The sequence below is a fragment of the Balaenoptera acutorostrata genome, chromosome 6 (assembly GCF_949987535.1).
Source record: "Balaenoptera acutorostrata chromosome 6, mBalAcu1.1, whole genome shotgun sequence".
In the NCBI taxonomy this organism is placed as follows: domain Eukaryota; kingdom Metazoa; phylum Chordata; class Mammalia; order Artiodactyla; family Balaenopteridae; genus Balaenoptera; species Balaenoptera acutorostrata.
This window is the reverse complement of record NC_080069.1, coordinates 121,837,544-121,855,510: the sequence shown is the minus strand read 5'-3', so window position 1 is coordinate 121,855,510 and position 17,967 is coordinate 121,837,544. Positions and strand designations below refer to the sequence as shown.

The 17,967-nt window shown below is 54.6% G+C and overlaps 1 protein-coding gene across 4 annotated transcripts in view; it reads left to right on the top strand.

Moving 5' to 3' along the window:
* AK8 (adenylate kinase 8) overlaps nucleotides 1-17,967 on the top strand; it is a 132,634-nt gene that overhangs the window by 720 nt on the left and 113,947 nt on the right. For 2 of the 4 annotated variants that reach the window (XM_007194448.3, XM_007194447.3), the window contains exons 2-4: nucleotides 2,067-2,151; nucleotides 8,734-8,783; nucleotides 11,004-11,117. In XM_007194448.3, coding sequence (XP_007194510.2) covers nucleotides 2,067-2,151; nucleotides 8,734-8,783; nucleotides 11,004-11,117 — 249 coding nt within the window. The remainder of the gene's footprint in view (nucleotides 1-2,066; nucleotides 2,152-8,733; nucleotides 8,784-11,003; nucleotides 11,118-17,967) is intronic. The other 2 variants (XM_057548865.1, XM_057548866.1) reach the window with 1 other exon arrangement.

Genomic DNA, 17,967 nt, shown 5'->3' with positions numbered 1-17,967 from the left:
TGACCTGACCGACCTACTCCCTGTGTGACCTTAGGCAAAGCCGTGCCCCTGCATGTGCTCCAGGCTTCCCTTCTGCATCTCGTGGAAGTAAAGGCTTTCAGGAGCTGGACCGGAGGAACTTTCAGCCACTCCGAGGTTCTGAGGGCCAAAGGGAAGCTGGAGCGTTTGTCTGCTCCTCCGGGTACACCCAGTCCCCAGAGGCACCTCCTTAGTGATGCCAGTGGCCGTTTGAGCCTCTGACAGCGCTGAGAGAAGAACTCAGACTAAGAAACCTGAATCTCCATCCCTCCAGCAAACATAGGCCTCCTTTGGAAAGTGTTAACTGATAGAGGGCACACGAGAGATTTCTAAAACTGAGTGGCCAATCTAAGTGAAGAAGATGGCTAGCTGAGTCCTAAGTCACCGGGTGGTGGGCAGGATGGGGCAACTCCTGGGAGCACTGTGCCCCGCTCTAGAGAATCTGGTGTATCTCATAGCAGTTGTTGGAAGGAGCAGCCTGAGGAAGCTTTTGGTCCAGTATTTCCAGTCCTTAGTCATTTGTGTGCTCCCTCCTTGGTTTTTACCATTTCCATTTTCTGGCTTTTTTTTTTTTTTGCTGTGCAGCGAGGCTGTGGGATCTTAGTTCCCTGACCAGGGATTGAACCTGGGCCCCAGCAGTGAAAGCACTGAGTCCTAACCACTGGACTGCCAGGGAATTCCCAATGTTTTTATTTTAAAATAATTTTAGACCCACAGGAAGTTACAAAAATAGTACAGAGTTCTGATGTACCCTTGATCCAGCTTCCCCTAGTAGTAACATCTAAGGTAGTTGTAGTACATTGTCAAAATCAGGAAATTGACGTTGGTACAATGCTATTAACTAGACTACAGACCTTATTTGGATTTCATCCATTTTTACCAGCATTCATTTTTTGGGTATGAGTCTATGAAATATTATCACAGGTATAGATTCATATAACCAACACCATATTTCCATTTTAACTTAATCATTTCTTTAAATCAACCCACTTAAAAAAATTAACTTATTTCACCTCATCCTAAGCAATATCCTTGAAATCGTAGGTTTGACATACTGATTTTTCTAATACACATTAGATATGCAACTGTGTAAAAGTGAAATTTAAAATATTCATCTGAGAACCATCTAAAATCAGCTCACACCATCTCACCAGTGATATGTGACTAGGGATCTCGTCCAACTGTGCCTTTTAATGAGCAGGGAACCTGAGGCCCAGAGAAGGGAAGGGTCTTGATGGTGAGAAGTGGAGTGGGGCTAGGACTTCTCATGGTTCATGCTGTTTTTACTGCACTGCTCTCCCTCTGCCCCCAAAGGGCTACAGCCCCTCCCTGCTTGTCCCTAGGGCACAAGGCTGCTCCTTAGTGCACCAGCCCTGCTGCTGTCAGCCACCTAGTCCATTTCTGAGCCTTTTGTTCTGGAATCGTGGAAGCTGCTTTCCCCTAGGATTAAATAACCAGACAATCCCAGGACTCTTTTAGATATCTGTTCCACTCTGGAGGGACACAGGTAGCAGCGATGGCCACGTCCCCCAGCAGACATCCGCGTGGGGCACCTACTGGGATTGTGCCGGGCACTGGGACAAGGGGGAGGCGATAAAGGGGATGCACGGGGGCTGCAGGAGCATATGACAGGATTGACCTAGTGAGTATCATCGGGAAGGTATGTTTCCATTGAGGCCTGAGGAAAAGTGTTCCAAGCTGAAGGAACAACATTTGCTAGGGCTCTGAGGGTGAACGGGTGCAGCGCGGGAGAGAAGGCTGATCTGGGAGTCACCAAGGAAGTGAGGGGCGAGGGCCCTGAGACTGCCTGCTCTGAGTCAGGGGCGCCATCCCTCCAGCTCCGCCTCCGTCCGGGTGCCTCCCCAGCAAAGCCCACACGGCCTGCTCACAGGGACCCAGACAGATGCCAGCTAGGGTAGGGGGCAGGGGAGAGATCAGGCCCCGTAACTGGTATCCACTGCGATACCAGGGTGCTGGGCCACCTGAGCCTGGGGCCTTGGGTGCTCATGCAGGTGTTAACCACCTGGGTGTCTGCCCTGTGCCCACAGAACATGCTGGAGCAGCTCCTGATCCACCAGCCCAAGGACCCCATTCCATTCATGATTGATCATTTGCAACGAGACAATGATTACGGTGAGCACTGGAGTGGGCCTCCTCCCCCCTCCCCAGCTGTCTCCCTCCCCTCCTCCTCCTGGGAACCTCTGGGAACCACTCTGTCCTCCCTGTGTCTAAAGGGAGGTCCAAACAGGGTGGGGAAAGGTTTTGCCAACTTGGGGAGGTGGTGAATTGAAAAATGCCTTAATTTCTTTTGGAGCACAACTTATACAAATTCTCCTGCCAAGTGATTAAAATGAAAACCTCAGAATGGCCCGCGGAATTAATTATTAATGCCTTGGCACGCCCCAGCTGATGTCGCCTGTTGGGTTTAAGCTCTGTGATCACTCCACTTGTCAGGTGTAAATGTGGTTTCTGGTCTACCCAGACAGGCAACACTCGGGTTTTCCTGATGGTCTCGTTGTCGGCGCCCGTTAATGAGTTCCAGAGCTCCCTAAACCTCGCCCAGGCGAGCGCAGGCCGACCAGACCCAAGGCCGGCGCCCGGGACAGGGAGGGGGAGAGGAGGCGCTCCGTCCCACGGTCGATTTGCCAAGTGGAGGATCGTTGCCATCCTGTGTGAGCTGTCAGGGAGGCCAGTGTCTCGGAGCTTTGATGTTTCTTTCATTGGAGCATTAGCCGCTTTGAAGGAGCTACCAGCGCACCAGTGAAATGAGGGCTTGGTGCAGCCGAGAGGGATGGAGGCCTGAGATGCCCCGTGGTGGGGTTCAGAGGCCTCAGATGAGAGAGGATGCTAAGTAGTTTAAAAAAGAAATGGTGAGAGAGGAGACTCCAAGCCTGCAGGTTGCCAGGGATGCGTGGCCTGGGCAGGGTCAGGGCATCGGAGTGAGGGGCCGTTTCAGAGACCTAAGCAGGGTGGTTCAGTGTGGTGCGGAGAGCCCCAGGAGTGCCGTTTTCTGAGCCTCCAGGGAGGCATATTCGAGAATGGACGCTGAGTGTGAGGGCGTGTGCCCCAGGTGGAGACCGATCAGGGGTGACGGAGGTGGGGGATCCAGTCTGCCCCACGGAGAGTCTTCTAAGGGGCCTCCGTTCCCTGGTGCTCTGGTCAGGGCGGGAGGGAGGCTCACCTGCTCTGGGGGGTGAGAAGCCCCCTTGCTTCCTGGTGGTCCTGCTCCAGACCCCAGCTTGCTGCCCGGGCCTCACCAAGTGGCCTCTGTTGGCCAGAAGAAGACGTTTCTACAGCCCCCTGCCCCCACCCCCGGCTGTTCGCGGGGCCCGGTGTTGCTAAGTTCTGTTACTTGAGGGCTGCCGGGAGCACTTCTGCCCGTGTTCCCCTCTCGTACTGCCCCCGCCCAATCAATACAGCAAAGCAAAGTCAAAAGAAGTAAAAGTTAAAGGCCAGATAAAGGTAAAGTAACAGTGAAGTAAACTCAAAGTGAAGAGTGAAGCAAAAGCAGGGAAGTGCAGGGAAATGCAGTTCAGGGAGGTGTCCCTTCCCGCCATCCCCCCCACCAGGGAGCCTCCAGCACATCTGTGCTCACATCTCCTAGTTAAGTGCGACGAAATGGCGAGAGATCTTTGCTCTCCCTCGGCCTCAGTTTCCTCCTCTGTAAAATGGGCATGTCTGGTAACAGAGATGGAGGCGGCAAAGCTCCGGCCTCATCCGTGGCGACTGGTCAGTGACACCGTGGGAAGGGATGACAAGGCCCTGATGCTCCCGCCGGGCTTCAGGTGGTGTCATGCAAGTGTCCACTTGTGAAAAGCTTAATGAGGTTTTTCTCAATGGAAACCATACTTGATAATAATAAACCATTTGAACCCTAAGTTGGGTTGTGGTGGCACTTGCTACTTATGGTTTGAAAAATTCTGTTTAGGGGCGTGTGTGCCACGCTGTGTGTTCTACCACAGACCTCAAGGCTTCGCTGGTCTCCCTGCTAGAAATCCAAGAGCCTGAAATCTGAGGCACGGTCCCTCTTTATGCTTTAATCTTCCTCCTCTGTGTGCAGAAATGATTTTCAGTGTCAAACTATCCACTTGACCAGAATTTTTAAGTTCAAATGTCGTCTGATGCGGTGCAGTCAGCGTCGGCGGGACAGTCCTCTCGGGCGCTGGCCTTACAGCCACCTGTAAGAGCCTGCTTCTCTCCCCTTTCCCACCTCCTTCCACCCTCCTCAGCACCCCTTTCCACTCGTTCCTGGGCCTCCTTTCCAAGGCTGCCCTCCACAGAGCCCTTCCTCCTTTCTCCACGTTACACCTGCTCTGTTGCTCTCCAGTAGGGGTGGAGAATTCAGACCCTCCCCGTTCAGCTGGAGCTGGGGGCCGGCCTCCTGGCTGTCCTCCCCCATGGCTGGAGTGCAGGCTTTTGGTCCAGATGCTCTCTCAGGGAGTCGAGCCACTGGATCCCAGTAACCACTGTTTTGAGGGGTTGATTTGTTCCCAGAGCCCTCCATCCCCACTCCCAGGCCTTGGGCCGGCAGCTCTGAGGGATGCTGACACATCTTTGCCCTTTGGCTCAAGTCCGTCCCAACCACTTAAATGAAGAGAGGGGCATCTCTGGGTTTCCCTCCTATGCCCAGGCCTCCACCTACAAGTGAAGAAAAACGTGGGAGAAGGAGGGGGGGAGGAGGAGGAGGAAGGGAGAAGACCATGCTTTCAGGATTTCTCTAGGAGAGGGGGAAGGTGAAAAGAGTTTCACCCAACCCTCGTGGTTCTAGAAGAGGACAGGAGGCCTGGAGAGGTCCCCTGATGTCCAGCGAGCACTTCTGCAGCCCCAGGCTAGTGGGTCAGTCGGTCCTGCCTTCTCCCGGCCATGCAGTGGCCCGTGTTAACTGCAGCCGGGCGCTCAACCCTCCGCCTCCTGGATGTGGGTGTTGGGTGGGTAGGGGTTCGCTGTGACGCATGGTGGCATGGCCAATGGCTAGTGTAGAGGGACAGAAGGCTCTGGACTCTTGGCGGTGAGCGTGCACGTGAGGGAACGAGGGGAGCCGCCGGCACAGGGGCTGGCAGCCCCTTCGCTGCGAGAAAACCAGATTTAGTACAAAGTGAGCATTTACAGTAGCCCTGGGCAATATTAAAGCAGGCGATGGTGTATATAATGGTATGTTTCGTTTTTTATCAAACGTTTGTCCAAGAAAGCTGTGTATTAGAGCTCCAATACCTAAGGGTTTTCTTGTGAATTTTAAATCATGCTCCTAGTTAAACCTCAAAAGGCTCTGTGGATGGAAAGGTTTTTTGATTTCCTTTGAAGTGGGTTGAAGAAGTTGATTACTCTTGGCAGTCAAGCAGCCTTTTATGACACTGTTTATAAATAATTACTCATGAGCAGGGCTGGAGTTTCAAGGTGTTAGATTTTAAGAAACTGAAATTAATCACATAAATGTGTGCGAGAAATTAGGGGGGGAGAAAGGCCGTGGATGTTCCCCTTTTAAAGTATTTCCATAGATGTGTACAATTTGGGTGCCACTTACAGAGCCAGGAAGGGGAGGGCTTCCCCAGCAGCCGTGGCGCCTCACGACTTTGTCGAAATGAACGTGCAACCTGGGAGTCGGCTCGTTCCCAAAATGCTCTCGTCAAGGTGCAGGCAGCCCCTTCTTCTCGGTCCCTCAGGCCCCGAGCCTTGTTGCGTCTGGCCCAAGTTCTAGGGAGCTTCAGCGGAGGCCTGGGCTTAGAGCCCTGGAGAGGCAGCAGGGCGTCGGCGCCTGAGCCGGGCCCCCCTCCTCCCCACGCCGCCCCACTGCCCTTTCCTCCTCTGGCTTCCGCAAGCAGGCGTTCTCCCCACGGTCCGGTCCGAGCGAGCTCTTTGCTTCAGCGCACCGGGCCCCTCCGCCCTCGCCCTCCCTCCCTGCTGCCCTGATGCAGCCCCTCCCCGCGAGCCTTCCCTGGCGTCCCAGCTCCAATCTCCCCCGACCAAGTGTTCCCAGAGCCACCTCGTTTCCAGACTCGTCCCATGAGCAGTGTTTTCCGCCCGCTGTGGCTTCTCTCCTCAGGTTGCAGGGCCCCCGGAAGGCCTTGCCCCAGGTTACAAGGCCAGAGCAGAGAACGGGCTGCGAAGCCCCGCCCTGGCTCCCACCCCCGCAGCCGAAAATGCCTTGCCTGCCCTGGGCCTGTGCCCTGAGCTTCTCCGCTCGCTGGAGCCCCGAGTCTGGACGTGGTCTGGCAGGTGCTCTCCCTGGCGGCCCTGCAGAGCCCGGCTCCTGGCGGCCGTGGCCGTGCCTGAGCGGCATTCTGGACACAGGCTGCAGTGTCAGGTGCCCAGTGCAGCTCCGCCCACACCCCTTGGTGGCCTCACGTGGGGCATTGTTCCTGGTAGGTGGCCCCGGGCCTGCCTCCCGCCTGGGCAGGATTCTCTGAGCCACGCTGGCCTTTGAATAAACCCGCCTCTACCCGACTCAGCCATGTCTGGTTCCTGCAGCTTGTAACCAAGAATGCCAACGGGCAGAAGTTGCCTTTGTAAGGAGGTAGTGATGGTGGTGACGAAGGTAACCAAACACTCAGTGGCCACAGAGAGGGGGGCAGCCGAGGAGGAGGCCACCAAAGGCCCTGCTACGTGACTCCTCGCAGTTCTGGCTGCAGGAAAGGAGGATGAGACTCAGTCCCTGCCCCCTGGGGACCTGCTCAGCTGCTCAGCAGGGGACAGAGCTCACCAAGGCTGCAGCAGCCCCTTAGTCAGGAGTGGGCTGAGAATCTCAGAAGAGGAAGTCAGTGGGGCTGGGGGCTGCTGGGGTGAGGAGGACATTCCTGATGGGGAGGTGACAGGTGACAAGGTAGGAACATGGGAAGAACATCGTCAGGAAGAACGAGCAAGTCCAAGATCGAGGGAGAGGATTGCTCAGGGCTCCTGGGCGACCTTCTGGATCCCCAGCTAGGCGAGGCTGTGAGGATGCCCAGGACACAGCCCAGCCTCCTGTTGAGGTCAGGCCCCTCAGCAAGGGTCCAAGGGGACTTAAAGGAGCACGGAGCCCCTTGGCCAGAAGGACACTGGCAGCTGAGTCCACCCTACTGAGGAGGCCCGGAGGCTGCCTTGCCGAGCGTGACTTGGAGAGAAAGGGTACATGCAGGGGTTTGCTGAGCTGGAGCCTGGCAGCGCCTCCTGGCAGCAGGCCAGGTGCTGCCCTGACCGGGGCCTTCCTGTCCCACATCCCTGATTCACATCACCAGCCCCAGGAAAGGCTTCGGGCTTCCAAGAAGCAAGTTGCTTACATTTCACAACAGTGGGGCCAGTGGACCAGATTTAGAAACATGGGCAGCGACAGTGTTTGCTCTAAAGCCATCAGCTGGAGGCACACAGACATCAAGCAGCAGCAGAAAGCTGTGATGCGTGTCTGACATCATTCCTGGGCTTGAGGAGGGGTAGTTCCCTCGCGGAGATGGGGCAGAGACCGGCCCTCCCTCTCAGGTGTGGTCTAACGCGATTACCTCGCTGACCCGGTGCGGGCCTCAGGCCACCTTGCTTTTCTCGGCAGCATTCAGCCCAGGGCGAGCTTGGATGAGGCGCTCGATGAGTATTTGTGGAGTTAATCAGTGAATTATCCTGAACTTGCCCTCTGCGTTTCCCCTGAAAATGAGAAGGTGCTGTGAATTGGGGCACAAGTCTATTTAAACCCAAGCAGCCTGGCTGGGTGTAGGTCTGCTGATGATCATGAACTCGGGGGCCAGACCCTCTAGTTCCTTCCCTGTGTCCACTCCCAAACTAGCAGGTCCTCCACCTGGACGAGGCTCCCTCTCGGAGGCCTGGGAGGAACGGGCTCCGTGAGTTGCTGTGCACACCTGTTCATCCTTCCCTGTGGGCTGGGGCCAGGCTGACAGGCCTAGGCAGAGGCCTGGTTCCCCAACCTGGGTGCTGCGCCCCTCGCTTCCCACAGCTGGGGGAGGGGTGACATAATCAAGGTGGCACTCAGGGAGGAACCAGCGTGGGTTCACCTGTCCAGACACCACATTCCGTTTCCTTCATTTTGACCCAAGCACACGCCTTCCAGCACTTTTCTTAAGATGCTGGGTTTTTTTTCTTTTCCAATGACCAGTACCTACTCGCTAGTCTGGTAGTGTCTTCGGGAGCTCTGCAGGGTCGGGAGCCTTCCAGAGCCAGGAGTATCACACTGAAGCCAGCGGTTTCCATCTTCATAGAAATGCCCGTATTTGAAAACAAAGCCTTTTCTATCTGGGGTTTAATAAATCTGGCCCATACACTCCAGGCTTTTCCCTATTATTTCCCTCTGTAAAATGATGGGGAATACAAGTTGCTAAATAAAAAGGCATAGATATTAAAACAACAACAACAACAACCCACCTTTGAAGGTCGATTTACATAAAATACAGCTTCATTTGAGAGCGTGTCCCTGAGACAAAGTCCCTGTTTAAAATGCTTTATGGTGTTTGAAATCCCAATTGTTCTTGATATTTATTAGTTTGGCAAACAAGTTACCGTGTCCACATCCCCTTGGAGACAGAAAAATAAACCATCTCAGTGATCGCTTACCTCTCTAAACACAGAGCGTATGTTCTGTGGTGGGAGCATCTCGGAGCCACTGGGTTACAAACGACTGCGTCACTCCCAGAAAATGAAATCTGGGGAGGAAAGAAATAAATACACCCAGAGCTCCGCAGACGCGGGAGGTTGCTTTGTCATATTGAATGGTGACACTCAAATCTCCTTATTCCACAGTGCCGAAGATTGTGATATTAGGTCCACCCGCCTCGGGGAAAACAACTATAGTAAGTGTATCATATTAAGTGTTGTAATACGGTACTATCTCATTTGTCCTGCAGAGACGGAATGAGACTGCACCTCTGCGAATTTTCAACATAACTCAGCTTTTCTTCATCTTTTCTCTCTCCTGCTTCTTAACTCATTTTCTCATGACAAGAGGCAGTATGTGTTTGTAGTAGAAAACCTAGAAAATACAAAAAACAAAAGTAGAGTTCCCCAACCATCCAGAGATAAGCATTCTTTGAATGTGTGGGATATTCCTTCCAGGGTTTTCTCATGGCTACATGGCCACCATCATGGCAAACCCTTCGTTCCATCCTTAGGATACGTTTCTAGAAGGGGAAGTGCTGGGTCAAATGGTGCACACATTGCAAAGACTTTTGGTGTGGAATCTTCAGATGCACTCGTAAAATTTTAATTATGAAATGTTTTAACCAGTCAGAAAAGCAGAGAAACTACACCAGAGATACTCATGTATCCCACTCCCGGATTTTACAGGAACTTATCCTTTTGTCATACTTGCTTTGACGACTTTCTCTCCATTTCAAAGATAGTAGAACTTTAAAGATACGGCAAATACCTCACCCCACTTCCCTCACTCCTTTTTGTCTCTCCCTCCTTGGAGGCAACCCCTGTCCTGAAGCTGCAGCTTCGTTCCATGTATGGTTTTAATCTTTCAGCTCCTTTTTTAAGTGCCAAAAGCGTCTTCAAATTATTACCATCTGAGATGGAACTCTGTTTTTTCAAAAGCCTGGTTAGTGAGCATCAGGTAACATAAGTTAATGATAAACAACAAGGTCCTACTGTAGAGCACAGGGAACTGTATTCAATATCTCGTAACAACCTATAATGGGAAAGAATCTGAAAAAGAATATATATGTATCTGAGTCACTCTGCTATACGCCAGAACCTAACACCACATTGTAAATCAACTGTATCCTTTGCTTAAAAAAATAAACATTAGCGAACTCTTCCTCCATCACTGTGTCATCGCTGTCAGCTCTCCTCCTGGGCCCAGATGATGCAGCAGGTGGTTTCCCCCGACTCACTGGCGCCTGGCTTTATTCTGAAAAGGAATTAAGATGTCTGGTCCTTACGTAAAACCACGTGCATCGGCCCTGCTTTTGGAGTTAGGATAGCCAGTTCTTCTATTTGTCTGTCATCCGTCTGTCTGTCCATCCGTTCATCCATCCATCCGTCTATCTCTCTGTGGTTTTTCTGCTTCGTTCCTCAGGGTCAGGCTGTCAGCTTTCACTCCTCTCCGCAGTTCACCCTCCCGATCGCCATTTCACTGTTAGAAACCAGGGGCTCCTGGACCTGGGGACCTGGCAGTCGCTGGCACTAACTGGTGTTTCAGCTACAAGCCTTTGGGCAAATTCACTGTTCCCACCCCTGTCTGCTGTGTAGGGACACACAAATCTAATTTACAATAAGATGATACATAGTGAAAGCCTAACGGGCTATTTCCTGGTCTTGTCGCTAACATTTCCCAGCACGAGGAGCAGAAAGATGAAGGTTCATACCTGCCCTGGGGGACCTCTAGGGCCTTCTTTTTCTTTTTGGCCATGCCGTGCGGCTTGCGGGATCTTAGTTCCCTGGCCAGGGATTGAACCCCGGCCCCGGCAGTGAAAGCACCGAGTCCTAACCACTGGACTGCCAGGGAATTCCCCCTCCGGGGCCTTTTGAATCATCCCACTGCTGAAATGGTCATCAGTCTAATCTTGGTGTTAAGAACATTGTGTTGCACGATTATATCTTAAAACGTGTTCTTCCCTGGTACAGTATATATAGTGGTCATTGGAACTAAACATTCACTTGGCGAGAATATGCCATCCCCCATTCTTTAAGAAAAAATGAACATTGAGTATGGGTCGTGACCCCTATTAGGGCCTGTCCCCGTGTTTCCTGTTCTAAACCTTTCTTGAGTTAAGAACTCATGGTCCACGGAGCTTGAAGAGGCAGGCCCAGGGCGGTAAAGCATAGGTTTCCCAGGTCCCTTTAGAGTCAGTGGCTGGTTGAAGAAGAAATGGCAGGCAAGCAGAATTCCACGGCTGGGAGGGACTTTATGGCTTTGTCTCCCTTGGTGGCCTCCTTCCAGCCAGAAATAATTATGCTTCCCTGTGACAGCCTTTTCTAGTAGCATATGGAAGTACCCGGGCATTGTAATGGCGTTCTCTTAATTATTCCTTTCACAAAAATTTTCTTTTCCCCTTTCCTTTCTTCAGGCAATGTGGCTTGGCAAACACCTGAATAGCAATCTCCTCAGTGTGGAGAGCTTGATAGCACAAGAATATTCCTCTCTGGCTGCAGATGCCAGGAGGCATTATCAGAAGTTCCAGGTAGGATGGGTCCTGGGGAACAGGAGGGGGTGAGAGCTCCCAGTTCTCCCCCATCACCTACCCCACTCTTTCCATTTCCTGGTGGATGAAGTGAGAGAAAATACTGGGGTAAAATGAAATACAGGCAGGATGTGACAGAAGGAAGGAGAGGATTCTTCAGTAGGGCCCACGGATCCCGGTGGGTACGGAGGTGAGGGGTTTGTGGTGGGAGAGGATCAGTAACCGTGAGGGTGCGGTACCGAGGGAGCGGCCCAGCCCTGCTCTTCTTAGGGTCACCAGGTCACGTGGGTGGGGGCGGGGCGGGGGTCTCCATCCCACAGGTGGTGCGCCTGCCGACCTGCACCAGGACCTGCAGGCCTGAGCTGGCGGGGGGTTTAAAGGGCAGTGGTCCAGCTCTCCCCAGAGTGGAAAGACCCTGAGTGCTGCAGCTCGGGGGCACTTCCTTCCACCCCTCGGGGTGGGCACCCTGTGGCATCCCAGGAGGATCAGGGGTCTGTTTCTAAAATCCCACCAACACTATATTGGAAAGACTTTTTTTTTTTTTAATTTATTTTTATTTTTGGCTGCGTTGGGTCTTCGTTGCTGCACGTGGGCTTTCTCTAGTTGCAGCGAGCAGGGGCTACTCTTCATTGCGGTGCGCGGGCTTCTCATTGCAGTGGCTTCTCTTGTTGTGGGGCATGGGCTCTAGGCGCGCGGGCTTCAGTAGTTGCAGCACGTGGGCTCAGTAGTTGTGGCTCGTGGGCTCTAGAGCACAGGTTCAGTAGTTGTGGCTCATGAGCTTAGTTGCTCTGCAGCATGTGGGATCTTCCCGGACCAGGGCTCGAACCCGTGTCCCCTGCATTGGCAGGCGGGTTCTTAACCACTGTGCCACCAGGGAAGCCCCGAAAGACATTTTTAAAAGGGAAATATAGGGCTTGATCATGTTGGTTCTCTTAAATGCAAATAGAAATGTCCAAATATCTTTTCAAAATCCCCTTTGGAGCGTAAGCAGATGCCTCAGTCCACTCAGGCTGCTGTCGCAGAGACCGGGTGGCTGGGAAACAGAACGTACCTCACAGTTCTGGAGGCTGTGAAGTCCAAGGTCATGGCGCCCGCAGACTCAGTGTTGGCTGACGGCCGTCTTCTCACTGTAGCCTCACGTGGCGACAGGACAGGGAGCTCTCTGGAGCCTCTTTCTTAAGGGCACCCGAAGGCCCCACCTCCCAGCACCATCACCTTGAGGATTTCAACACATGAGCTTGCGGGGACGCAGGCCTTCAGCCCAGAGCAGCACGGGTGCCCCTTCAGGCGTTCTTCCCGGACACGGAGACGGCTCAGAAGCGTAGGGGTCCTGGTGTCTGCTGAGCGCTAAGCGTGCGCAGGCCCCCCCTCCTCCCCTCACGATTTTCCTGCGAGGTGTGCTGATACCTGGTGAGGTTGAGTAAGTGCCCCGGGCCGGGGCAGGATTCAGGCCCCACCCGGGGCTGCCCAGGGCTCGGGCCGCCAGTCGGGGTGAGAACCCTGGGTCTCCTGCCCGTCTGCAGAGGCCGCAGCCGAGAGCTGGTCGCCGCCCGTCTTGTCTTCATCTTCGTTCATCGGGCCGAGTCTTGACCATGTGGCCGTGTGGTCACTGTTCCTCCAAGAACTCGGAAGGAAGCTTCCGGGCCTCGTGGGCTGCCCATGAATGATGGCTGCTGGGACAAGTAGCAGAGATGGCCCGGGCTGCCCAGGGCAGAAGAGGGGATCAGAAGGGGAACGCAGTGACTCCTGGGCCCCGGATGGAGGAAGCGCCCGCCTCCCTGGCTCTGTGGCCGGGAACTGGGCAGCACCCTGGCCTCCTCTGCCCTGTGCGGCTGCTTGTCTCTGTCTCCGTTCTCCCCGTGGTTCTGCCTTCCTTTCGTCTTCTGCCTTCCACGGCCACTCGTGCCCACCACCCTCGTCCAGGTTCCCGTGTCTTCGGTTCACACCACCCACAGAGGCAGCTCCAAGGCCAAATTTCCAGGAAAGGGATTTGTGTGGCCAGCTGGTCAGGTGGCCCCGGGGCCGGGCCAGCTCTGGGGAGGGCTGTGCACAGCAGGCGCATGGAGGCCATGGAGCACGGCCTCGGCCAGGAGGGCCCGCAGGGTGCGGGCAGTTCCTGGAGATGAAGGTGTCACTTAGGCAAACTCCCAGCCTCAAGTTTGCTGATAGTAACAGTTTGAGGGACGTGAAGGAAAGCCTCCTTCAGCAAGGTCAGCGCCCACCCCCCGCCCCGCTACCCAAACGGTGAACCGGTTCTAACACCGCTTAATCCAGAGCGCTTCCGGACCCCACGTCGCCTGGCCGGGGCTCTCAGGGCAAGCAGGTGACGCCCCTGCACTGCCCTGCCATCTTGCAGGGGTCAGAGTGTGTGGGCAGAGTTTGGGGGATCCCAGCTTTTGGGGTGGGAATACAGTTTTAGAAAGAAAGTGGCTATCATTTCCTGCAGAAGATGAGCTTTTCAGGGTGGGGGAGGCAGGCTCATTTCTAGGATAAAGATGCTTTTATTAGGGTTAGAAAATTCAACGGCGAGGAGGGCGTTTAAGGAAATTCCTCCTGGGTTTCATTACTCTAATTATCAGCGTATTTCAGACCACATCGAAGTGCTTTCAAGGGTGTCTTGTTGGGGTTCTTTGGTTCAGAAGCGCGGGTGGAGGGAAGATGAAAGGCCGAGGCGTCAGGACTGATCAAGGAGGGAAGGGCTCTGAGGAGCCGGGGCGGGTGCGTGGCCTTGCCGCAGACGCCGCCCGCCCGGCGAGGCCACTCATTAAGTGTTGTCTTTAAAGCATCTGCTGATCTGGAGCCTTTATAGCTCTTTCTGCAGGCAGCAATAATACCTTCAAATACGTAATTTTCTCCTGCTAATCTTGGCTCTGCCCTCCTGTACAGAATTCTCTTATGTAGCAGGTGTTAACCAAGACGCTTCCATCTTCAGAATTTCCAAATGGTTTCTGAAACACTTCCTCATCACCTCCTGTATGCCAAGCACCGTCCTGCGTGCCGTGCCGTGGGAGACCCAGAGATGAGTTCCTTCTCCTCGCCCCTGGGGACTTCTAGCCAGTGGGGGAGACCGAGGGTACCCAACTGAGGGTGCAGGGCCAGAAAGCCCTCATGCAGTCGGTGGCTCGCTTGACTAATTCATTTCCTGAGTGTCCTCTGAGCACCTGCTAAGCCCTAGACGTGGCTCTGGGCAGGGAAGAGCGTACAGGTGGCAAGATTTAGGGGCTCTGTGGAGCCATCACCAGAGTCATGCCGGACGATGATGTGGAAGAACTCAGAATCTGGCAGAGGGTCCCAAAACCCGCATGGGCAGGCATAGCCTGAGGAGGCTGGGGGCTCAGGGCAACCAGGGGTGGGAAACGGCTTTGCTGTTGGCTTGTTTCTAGCTTTATTGTAAGATATTGTAAAGAATTCTGCTCAGGAGCAATGAGAACAGTATAAGAACCACCACGGACTCATCGCCTGGCTTCAACTAGTATCAGCTCACGGCAATCTAGTCGCAAGTAGATGCCCCTTATCCCCTGCTCCCAGGTTATTTGAAAGCAAAACCTACGCAGCACTTCATTTCATCCCTGGGTATCCTGGTCTACATCTGCTGAGAGGCTGAATGTACAGTGACCAGAGACCAGGCTTAGAAAGAGACCTCTGCGCCACAGCCTCAGCAAGCTGCCCAGGAAACCAGCCCACTGTCTTCAGGAACCAGCCCAGGAGGCCGGGCTGAGAGTCAGACCCGGGGGGAAGTCAGCCTGCGCCTCTAGTTCAGTCCAGGAAGCCCAACAATAACCCCGGTGACAGTCGGTCCCAAATGGCCAGGACTTGATTCATATTGAATTGCCAGCTTCCCTCGTCTTTGTTCCCACTTCCAGCCAGATATGCTCCCCTAACCAAGCACATAGGATGCCCTGCTTCCAGCTGGCCACCCGCAGCCTCCATCAGGGCGCACCCATAAAGCTGTCGCGTTGCTCTGCCTGCCTTTGCAGGCATGTCACTGCGTCCCCCTTCCGATCCCCTCTTCTGCCCTGGGCAGCCCGGGCCATCTCTGCTACTTGTCCCAGCAGCCATCATTCATGGGCAGCCCACGAGGCCCGGAAGCTTCCTTCCGAGTTCTTGGAGGAACAGTGAGCACACGGCCACATGGTCAAGCCCAGGCCCGATGAACGAAGATGAAGACAAGACGGGCGGCGACCAGCTCGGCTCAGCACCTGCTAAGCCCTAGACGTGGCTCTGGGCGGGGAAGAGCATACAGGTTCCGTGGGGAAAGGACATTTCTTTGCAGCAGGAGCTGGATGGAGCTGATTGCTCTAGAGTGTATTAGATTTTTACTGAAAAAAAAAAGAAAGAAAAGAAAAGCTTTATTATTGAAATCCCTGCAGGAAGCGTATGTATTTGCAAATTTAAAACTGCAGAGTCCGGAGGTGCTCAACCTGAGCAGCACATTAGACTCACCTGGGCCCCACCAGACTCTTTTAGTCTGAATCCCTGGAAGTGGGGGACCAGGCATCTGCATTTAAACATGCTCCCTAGGGAGTTCTCATCTGGTCATCTGGGAGCCCAGCCCAGACACCATTCCCCTTTTCTCACGGCAGTTATTACTTTTACAGCACAGTTATTGCTAAATCAAGGTTTCTTTGGAACGCAACTGTTGCGTTAGAGCAGAACTGCCTGTGTTTGTTGAATGAATAAATGAGCCACACTCTAAAGGCTGCTCAGACCAGAAGGAGCCAAAGCTGGATTCTTCCTAACTTCAGTTCCGTTTAATTCCCAACTTCAGTCCCATGTAAAAATCAAGAACCTGATGTAACATGATGTACCCAAGCGGCCAGTTGTCAGTCACCATTCTTTAACGCCCAAATAATAGCACTCGTGCCCTTATCTTGCCTCTGTCTACACAGAGAGGTGTAGTGCCCTGCAAGTATTTCTGAGGATTTCCGGCGTTGCCCGGCAGTCCTGGCTTCCAAGTCCTCTGGCTTGTCTCCTTCCCCTCCGGCCATTCCATCTCCCACCTGGCTGCTCTCTGTCTTGGGGGCTGTGTTCAGACAGAGCCAGCAGGAGCCCGCACCCTCTGTCCTTCCCTGTCCGACACCCAAGGCAGTGGTGCGGAATGGTCCCTTTTGGAAGGTTTGGGGCGGGGGAGGATGGGGACAGAGAAACCCAAAGACTAGTCTCCGTAGCTCCTTTAAAGTTCGCTGGCCTTTCCCACCGCCGGGTCTCCCTTCCCAGCCACCTCCCTCTGCGGGCCCGTCGGTGCCCCGTGGTGGGGTCTCCGCTCTCCCTTCAAAGCCTCATCTCCTGTCCTCTCCCTCCTCTCACCTCCTGTTCCCGTTCCAGACTCTGCCTGGGCCCTGCCTCTCAGAACCAGGAGAGTCCCTGCCACGTAAACCTGCCCTGACAGCCCCGAGAAGCAGCAGAAACTTTGAAAGGAGAGTTGTCTTTAACGGATTCTCGGATCAGTTCTTAAGTGAGCGCAAGTCCAAGTAGGGGCCTTCCCTCCCCCACCAGCAGCCCCTCTAGGGAGGCCCCTCCACTCCTGGCAGACCAGGAGTCTCAACTCTTCCCCTTCCCGCTTTGCTCCAGATGGAAGTTCATACAGTTGATCAAGATGCCCACAACTCCTGAGCAAGCGTTACCCAAAGGTGACACAGCGACGTCAGGGGCCCTGAGGCTGGGGCCTGGTGATGGGACCATGTGAGCTGCTGTCATCCTGTGGAGGAAGCCCAGGCAGGAGAAGCTCAGTGAGGTGCCCCGGGGGCCAGAGCCAGGGCTTGGGAGCTGGGAGGAGAAGAAAGGTCCAAACGGGGGCCAACGCAGCTGATTCTGCCCTTTACGGCAAGGAGGCAGGCTGGCAGTCTTGTTGCCACTGAGTGGGATGCTGAGGGGCCAGGGGCCTGCACCTGGGGTGGGCCTTCTAGGTGACCAGCAGGGGCTGCACTGGGCTCCATCCGTTTGTTTGTCCCTGATTCTCTCCCAAAAGCCAGGCTCTGGGGGCTGGGGTGGGAGAGCACAGCAGAGCTCGGGAAGGAGGGAGCCTGATTCCTGCGAAGACAGTTTGGCAGGGCTCCGAGCAGCGGCCCCTGGGAAGCCCCCGCTGCTGACGTGACACATCAAAGCTGGCACCGAGACAGCACAGAGGCAGTGAGCGGCGGGGGGTGGGGGTGGGGGGCACTCACGAGGGGCCGCGCTCAAAGTCACCGGCCTGTCCCCCGCCGCCGCGCGGGCCATGGGGGGCGCCGCGCTCCACCCGGACCTGTCGCCTTTCAACCCGTGTTCTTTGATTGGCTTGCACCCCCCTCGTCCCCCGCGTCCCAGAACCTGTTTGAATGCTGCTTCCCAAATGGGTGATGGCAGGGAAGGGAGAGGAATCTCGGGATGGAAACTGGCTGCGCCTGGGGTCGGCGGGGGACACCAGGGGACACAAAAGGATAGAAGCCATGTGGAGGGGAGGGGCAGGGCTGCTTCCTGTTCCCCTTGGCAGCCCCGGGGGTGGGGCGGCTCCTGGGATCGTTGGGCCATATGGGCACCAGCAGGACACTCTCCCTCTCCAGCAACTTCTTCCACGTGGGGTCGGGTCTTGGGTGCTGGAGTTCGCTTAAGTCAATGGTGGTCCAGGTGTGGTCCCCCAACCAGCATCCTCAGCATCACCAGAAAACCTACGTGAAATGCAGATTCCCAGCCTAACCTGGACCTGCCGAGTCGGAAACCCTGGGGCGAGGCCAGTGATGTGTGAGTTAACAAGCTCTTCCGGGATGCACGTTCAAGTTGAGAACTCCTGGCTTAAGCAGGAAATGGGCAGAGGGCAGATGTAAGGACACAGAGGTGTCTTAGGAGATCCTGAGACCAGGGACCAGGTGCCGGC